The sequence below is a fragment of the Euphorbia lathyris genome, chromosome 5 (assembly GCF_963576675.1).
Source record: "Euphorbia lathyris chromosome 5, ddEupLath1.1, whole genome shotgun sequence".
Classification (NCBI taxonomy): Eukaryota; Viridiplantae; Streptophyta; class Magnoliopsida; order Malpighiales; family Euphorbiaceae; genus Euphorbia; species Euphorbia lathyris.
The window spans coordinates 22,027,963-22,036,661 of record NC_088914.1 but is presented as its reverse complement, the minus strand read 5'-3'; the positions used below and the strand labels follow the sequence as shown (position 1 = coordinate 22,036,661).

At 34.5% G+C, this 8,699-nt stretch overlaps 1 protein-coding gene across 1 annotated transcript; it reads right to left on the bottom strand.

Moving 5' to 3' along the window:
• Positions 1–1,549: 1,549 nt before the first annotated feature.
• Positions 1,550–5,537, bottom strand: LOC136230074 (pre-mRNA-splicing factor SLU7-A-like). Its single transcript, XM_066019009.1, has 8 exons — positions 5,406–5,537; positions 4,723–4,886; positions 4,513–4,625; positions 3,448–4,297; positions 2,947–3,163; positions 2,626–2,729; positions 2,018–2,086; positions 1,550–1,912 (listed from the first exon to the last, which is right to left on the bottom strand). The coding sequence occupies exons 1-8, from the start codon at positions 5,419–5,421 to the stop codon at positions 1,835–1,837; spliced, it is 1,611 nt and encodes a 536-aa protein (XP_065875081.1). The 5' UTR covers positions 5,422–5,537; the 3' UTR covers positions 1,550–1,834.
• Between the last annotated feature and the right edge of the window lie 3,162 nt (positions 5,538–8,699).

The following is an 8,699-nucleotide window of genomic DNA, read 5'->3' as shown; positions in this document are numbered from 1 at the left end:
GACATGATCACCTCTTGATTCATTGCAAGTTTGCTCGAGCTTTTTGGACGTCTATTGGTAGTATTTTTGGCATTACTTTGGACTGCTCTTCCTCTATTGGGCATCTCTTAAGCATTCAGATTTTCTCCGTATGGAACGGTGCTTCATTGCTATCCGATTTGGCAGACCCGAAATGACTTTCTTGTCAATGGCAGCCCCTCTGTGATTGGCAAGGCGTTACATTTGGTTTGGAATGCAGTTAAAGATGTGAGGTTTTTTCACAAGGATTGCATGACTAATTCGGTGTCTGATAAGACTATTTTGGATAACTAAATTTGATTCTGGGGTTCTCTAGTGGCAACCTAGTTGAGATTATATTCTTATTCTGACTATGGTACCCGCTTGTATTAAAAAATAAATAAAATGAGATAAATGTTGACCTATCTACGTAAACCACGAACTTTGACAAAGATTTATAAAATTACAATTTACCGATCAATAAAGAATAAATTTTAATCAACAAGCAATTGAACTTTAAATCTCACAAACAAGAGTATTAACTCCTTACCACCACTCTAAATTAAGAATTGGAATGAATCAAATCTCCCCAAGCTGTGACTATCCGTTAACAGTTGACCGCTCTACCACTAAGCAACTGATGAGCTACTGGGGAACAAGAGAGATTATAGATCGCATAGAGTTCAATTCCACTTTTTCGTTCTCAATCCATGACCAATATGAGCTCAGACTTTCGTAACTCCCGAAAATTATCAGTAGTGTCTTCGTTGCATGATTTATTTCATAAAGCCTTATTGGCTGATATGAGAATTATTAGCACACAGCCTAGACAATGTCGGTCTTTTTTGTCTCTTTTGGTAATTAAAACTTTATTTTCTTTTGGATAGAAATTAACATGTTCAAAATTTTTTTTTTTGATAGAAATTAACATGTTCAAAACTTATTAAGTACCATTTAGACAGATGGGTAACGTTCAAATTTGCCCCATGTCTTTTAAGAAATGTAAATTTATACCCAACATATGAAATTTTAAAATTTATCCCTAATGTTTCCAAACAAAATTATGAAATGCCTAAACATCAACCAAATCTGCGACATATAAATTAAATAAATAAAAACTCAATGCTAAAATATTGCGTTATTGACACAATTAGATACATAACAAAATAAACGAAACTATTTCAGTTTATGACAAACTAGGATTATAGCAAACAGTTTATTGACCTTTTAGAGGTAAATTGTTACTGTTTTATACGTTTGAATAAATCTACACTTCTACAAAATATAAATCGGCAAATTTGGACTTTATCGCTGAATAGATCCTCTTCTAATTAAAAGTTATTAGATAAACTAGCACTTAGATAGAATCAAATCTTTACATTAAGCAACTGAAGGATATTAACTCTCTTAACTCGTCATCCTTACTGCTTTGTAAGCATCATAGATTGGTTCTGATGACAAGTACTTAAACTACAAGGTGTTCTACAGTTTGAGATGATTAGCAGTCTCTCCTGATTTGAATATAAAACTGCGCATATTTTCAAGGTAGAAAAACAGTTCAAATAGATTCACTACATTGATGTGAACTTTGGTTTAACTTTGATACAAATGGAAATTGATCAGGAACATATATATATATAATCACTTCCATCCATTCCATGAAACAAACTATCACCCAAATATGAACTTTTTACAACGACATGATTCTCTTCCACTTGTGCAGAGAAAACCTCAAACAAGGAGGGGATAACTAAAACTGGCACTGAAAATTGGCCAAACAAGATGCAGCATAAGGATGCAGGCCTGGAAGAACATACAGGTTTCGTGAGAAATACAATTAATGAAGGAAATTTTTCATTGGATCGTCGTGATGTACTTTTGTCATTCTATATGCCTCCATATCCTCCACGGTAACCTGCAATTAGTATTGTAACATTAGAGATATAACCACTAAAACTGCAGCAGAAATCATCTGGTAATAAAAAGCTTAATGCTTAATTAAACAAACAACCAATCTTACCTCATCATTCCATGTGACATTGTACTTGCGCTTCCTTTCATCTTTCTCTACCTTCTTTTTATCATTCTCCTGCACAAAGATACTTATTCAGTCAACAAATGACAGTCCACAAATCAGGGCTGTCAATTTCTAGACGCAACAACACGATTTACAGAGATAACCTGCTTCACACGACCCATTTGACACGATTATAATTTGTGTAATTTAAATCATATATAATCATATGGATTATATAACATGAGTATGACACAGTAATCCATTTTGACACCCTTAAAAAAATGAAATAGGTTCACACTCAGCGAAGGGGCTGCTGATAAAACTAGAAAAGTTGTTCTCTATTTCCTCATCACATCAACCCATTTCGACACTTGCTTACTTAGAGAGTTAATTGTTTTTAAGAAATCAATCTCCATCACAAAATTTAATCCGCAACTCCACCCACTATATCAATTGAAACATTAAGGGTTAATTTCAGGCACTAAAGATCTACACCAACCCCAGCCTCAAGATTACACCAACTCCAACTCCTAGTAAAGGTTAGAAAAGAAGAAAAAACATAACATATGAGCCAGGGGAAAACAAATTTACGTTGAATATCACATGCTCACCTTTTTAAGTGCTTCAGCCAAAAGCTTCTCGTCCAAAACCAAATCATCTGGAACTTCAGTTCCCCAAGTAGCAAGCCGTTTCTCCTCCACTGGAGCTGAAATCTCTGTTGAGGTTCATATAAAATATACAAATTAGTAAGAAAACTTCTTGTTGCATATAATTGAGGAAAAAGTTCCTCGGCCTCAATGAGGCATAAAAATATCATTCTATTTTCAGTCAAATCATTCCTAGCAAAATATAGCTTTCTAAATCCAAATCAGTAGCTACCATAGCTGGCACAACAATTAGTAAACAAGGATGGGAAATATTATGGCACAAACCTTCAGTGGTCTCTTTGCGAGCAATATTAGCCTTCATGAGATCTGTTGCAGCCTCAGCAGCCTTAATTCCAGCAGCACCTGTGCAATAGCTGTTCCTAATAGTTTGCTTGCAGCACTTGTAACCCCATTGATGGTCCTTCCACCATGAGCCCCACACGCATGTGTGGTTGTTGATGTACACATCTTCTTCATACTTGCTTTTAGGAAGTACAGTCTCCTGTAAAATAGCATGAGACAAAACAATTAACAGACATGTCTAGGCATGTGAAATACAGAGCTTTTTATACATGCTTAGGCATTTCGAGTCATCTTTACACACCAAATTGTATGACCAACTACAAGTACAAGCTCCAAAGTAACATGTGTTAACTTACGATCAGAAACCTTAGATAACGTTTTTAATGGTTTTCATGCTCATTTGACAGTATTATGGCTCATTTTTCTTAGAGAGCTGTTATTAAATTAAAACATATCTACCAAAAAATGCCATTGCAAATCTACCTGTCCTTTTATGACCCGTCCAGCACGATCATATTCAACTTGTCTTTCACTTTGTCCAAGCAAAAGCTCTCTTGGAAGTTCTTCTTCAGTGGCAGCGTTGCCATACTTCTCCATAATAGTGTCCTTTGTTCGAGTCTTCAATTTATCCTTTATGACTTGGTAATTCTTATATAGCAACTCAGCTTGGGATGGGGCTGCTTGCATATGAATATCTTGTCCCTTGTCAAAGGCTTCCCAGGCATGAATGTTGAGCTGCTTGAACTCAATAGCTTGACCACTGTTCCGGTATTGATTATCTCCCAAATAAAACTTCTCATTGGGATCAGCATCTGGGAGAGGATCCTCACGCATTGACCGAGTTTTGGGGTCATAATGAGCAGAGTTAACATCAAGATTTAAAAGGTATTTTGCTGTATCCTCTCTTATACGCAAATTCCTAACAGTTCCTGTGCTTCCACCACCAGTTGTTCGTACACGCTTCTCTACCTTCGCAAAATCCATCTGTTTGCTCTCGTCAACTTTGGCTTCATCAACTCTCAAATCATCTTCATCATTATCCTCATCACTAGCCGCATCCTCAGGAACTTGGTTAGTATTTTTCTCCTCCAGTTTCTTAAGCTGCTGCTCCTTGAGAAATTTCCTTCTTGCTGCATCTCGTGCTTCATATCTCTCAACAACATGGGCATAGCTTGATGTATCATACCCATTCCAACGATCACGCTTTCCATCATAATCAAGCTCGAATGCCTCTATTTTTTCATCAGGAGCAATGTACTTATTGGTCCACTTCGCCCCCACTTTCCTAGGTCTTTCCATGCATGCCTTGGCATCATGTGTCATAGCACCACAGCTGTAGCAAACACACAACCAAAAATCACAATCTCAATACCATACATTGACAAATGACATGTATGTAGAAAAAGTTACAAATTCCAAAAAAACGGAAATCAACAAGGTGCAGCAGCATAAGATCAATCCTAATTTAATCCTCAAGGAAATAAAGCACAAATGCACACTTCCGAAGATAAATAGACAGATAGGTATAGAAAGAGAGAGCTAACTTACTTCAAACATGCGCCCTTCCTGTATTTTTCAGCTTGAAAAACCTTTGCACCTCTATCATACCATGATTTTGTATATTCTGGGTCAGATTTCCACTTCCTTTGATGTTTCAAGCTCTGTTCACAAAATTAAAAGCGGAGATTCAGCATCAATAAAAGACATAATTAAAACATAACACTTAATAAAAGTGACAGCTCACAAACAAAAACTTACAGGTTTCTCAGCATTAAGGTACCAAGGAGCAGAGGACATATACTGAGGAATATGAGGATTAATCTCCTTTCCATCCTCATCAACCTCAGCAGGAGCAAGTCCAGCTTTTCGTGCTTCTTCCAATTCAATTTGTTTCCTATGGTCCTCCCTAGACTTAAACGCAACTGCAAGACCACAATGACACCAAAACTGGTCAGCATCTTCAGAGCTTGTATGATTCATTCAGATAAACAGCCAAAACAACAGATTGACAGCTAATTAGAATTTGTTTTCTACTTTGTCAGCCTTTGATATTTCTGTTCGTTAAATTCAAAAAACAAGGTAACGAATGGAAAACAGACCATTGGTGTAAAGGGATACCTATTATCAAGTTCAAATATTTAAAAAAGGTATTAACAATATCAAATTAGATTTATTTTTTTTGAACTGGTCGATCTTTTTCTGGGCAAGGAAAATAACAGAATAAAGGAGAACAGCAGATAAACTATAAAATCAATCGACTACTTCATCCATAAGTAAAAAAGAAAAATAATATATTTTTCTGGGTTAGAAGGGTTTAGAATGAAATCGCTGTTTTTTTAATTTGTAAATTACGAAAAAAAAAAGTTGAATTTGTTGCAATCAAGTAATGAGTTGGAAAAGCAGTGGAGTGTTAAATTCAGAAATCGAGAAAAATAACGAACCTGATGCGGTAGCCATGGCTGATGCAGGTTAGAATGAGAAACCCAGAGCGAAGAAAGGAACGATAGAACAAGTAAATCTAAGTAAATGATTTTTATTTTATTTTCGGAGTTTGGATTGGATTCACGCTGTATATGGCATGGAGGCTGAAGGCGGTTTTAGGATATAGATTGGAACTCGGAAACTGGTATGGGCCAGCCATATACCTATTGGGCCCTTTTAATCGGAAGCCCAGGCATTCTTTAATTTCGTGGACCATTACAGGGAAATATGTGTAACCTGATACCGTTGGCTATCCATATATGATTACTAGTCAAACCAAAACAATTTTTTTTTTTTTGGTAGATGTGATTCGTTGAATATAGATCCAATTTTTCACTTTTTTTTATTGCTTAGAATTTGTTTTTACCGTTCCCGGTGACAGGGGCGAATTTAGTATGGGAGCACTGGGGGCAGTTGCCCCCACTGATATTTGGATTTTTTTAAAAACCCAGGTATTAATTTTGAAGTTTTAGAGTTTTGCCCCCATTCATCAATAAAGGTTTAGGGTTTACTGGTTCTATAATTGAGGATGAAGAATAGTTTTAAATTTACTTTTTATTTTTTTTTAATTCTGTTTTAAAACAAAACGACATCATTTTATTTAATTAGAACTACGTCGTTTTGTGTACAAAAAAAATAAAAAAAATATTTAAATATAAAACTAAATAGGTCCTAAAACAAACCATCGATCTCTCTTACTCTTTTTAATCTCTTTAGTTCTTCTTCCTCAATTCCTTTTTCGGGGTGTTTGTTAGAAGGGATATAGGATGTGGGATATGGATAGAAAATACGAGCTAAGTTATCCCGTGTTTGTTTGAGAGATATAAGAGTGAGACGTATGAGGGATAAACTTCTTATCCCTCAAATCCTATACCCAGGAAGGGGATGGTATAAGGAGGTGGGATAAGCTCATGCAATTTTAATATGATGGAAAAGTCCATCTTATCCCTCAAATTAATGTTATGTAGTTTAAATAAGGTTAAGATAGTAAAATGTATTATTTTATCCCCAACCCTATCTCGCATACCAAACATTGAATAATAATTCTCGACTATCATATTTTTATCCTCATCCCAACCATTTATCCTTATCCCTATCCTAACCTTTATCCCTATCCCTATCTCAATAGAATACCAAACGTCTCGTTTCTTCTTAAGCCTAAATTGAAATCTCTAATCCTAACTAAGATTAAATCAAAATCGGCAGTCAATCCCTCCGTAGTTGGATCGTTAGTCCGACACTCCATCTCCGATCTTTGCCTTTCTACTTTGGTATTTTTTTGCTCCTACTTGAATTTTGATTTGATATTTCTGCTACTATTTTACTTGAACTTGAGCTTTGATCTCTGATTTTCTATAATTATTATTTTTTGGATAAAAATTATTTTAGTAATATTGTTTGCCCCCATGGAGGAGAAATCCTGGATTCGCCCCTGCCCGGTGGTATCAAGATACCACTATATCGGGATATCTTATCTGTCTCTCCAGGAAACACATCTTTGATCCATTCTACGAACTGAAAGCGAAATCTCGCAAAACAAGCACGCAACGCTCGGACCCGAAAGAAAGCCAATGAGCTAATGATGACTAGCCTTTGAATTTGAAGGTCGGGCCAAGGCAAGGAATGCAAGAACAAGGAAGATCCCACTTTGACTTTTGAGTAATTTACACAGAAATTCAGATTTAAAAAATTATTTACAATTATATCAAATACTAATTTAAATAATATAAATTAAGCAAATAATTATTTGTCATATATTTTAAGAATTAGGTTTATAAATTAGGGATCTAAGCTATATTTTTTAGAATTTATGAATTATGAATTGAGGTCTAAAATTTATAAATTAGGCTATAAAATCATATATACATATGAAATAGTGGCATATTAAAAATTAAGTTTGGTAATATGATTTAATTTTAATTTTATAAATAGATGTGATTTTCATGTAAAAACCCTAAGCTTTTCTTCTAATTTATAAGACTGCCTTACAAAATTTTTTATTTTATTTCAAAGGGATTAGGTAAAAAAAGAAAAAGAAATTCTATCATTATTAATTATTAATTAAGATCAATTTTATCTTTAACATTGTAAAAATGAAAGTCGAATATTGAAAAGTTGGACTAATTATCATTAATGAAATTATATTTTCAATTATAAATCTCGTTATCTTCATTTTACGTGTACATTATGTAATCACTTATCAGTAACATATTTGATGTAATCCTTATATATATAAATAAACCTCTACCATTTTCCTTACGTTCGTCATCGTCCACCTATTTTATAATCCACATTCATGAACATGCAACACACTTCACTCTAAAGTAATTTCCACCGTTAAAGTTATAAATAATTGTTTATTATTCAAGGGGTTAGAGGGTGAGAGGGAACATATTATTAATATGTTTATTGAATTTAGCATCAGAGTATTTGTGGGAGTAACATTCTTCCCACACTATAATAGGTACATCCACCAAATAAGATCAAAGAACGAGAATCATCATCCTCAATGACGACCAGACGTCACTCTCGAAACTGTCAACCATCTTTTCAAGGTTTTAAACTTATTAAGACCTTCATTCTTGAACTCATCAGGCTTTCAACAATCAATCTTCCCTTAACAAATCTTACCGTTCAGTTCAGATTACAATAAGATTAAAAATATGTGTACACATATGAGCAAATAAAGTTAAAAAAATTAAAATTATCTCATGTTATGCACGTGTTGAACCCCCCCTCCCTCCTTGAAAGGGTCTCAGTTTGTAACGTTAGGCCTCAATTGTACTATTTATAATGTTATTAGTAAACTTACTCTTAACTTGCATGATAGAAGTATCTTTATACCTTAATTAAATGTATTAAAAAATGGATAACTTACCAATCTACTTTGATTTCAGGTGATAGTTCTTATAACCTTCCTCATGAGGAAACGAGCTTTACAAAGAAGAGTAGATAGCTCTTTATTGTGCCTTTCGGCAAGACAAATAGTCATAAACATGTATGAGATTGTCGACTCATGTTAGATAATTTTGAAACTTGCCAATTTTGTTGACCTACTTATATTAAGATTTATATTTCCTTATTGAGGGAACACTTTATGCCCTTATTATGAAGTACCACTTTATAAAGAGAAGTTTGGTGTTCTTGAGGTGTGTCAAGAATGGACTTGGTATTCGGGTCAATAAGAAGAATACTAGAGAGATCCGGGGTCGACCTACACAAAGTCATATTAGAGTTATGGTGAACTTTAGTAT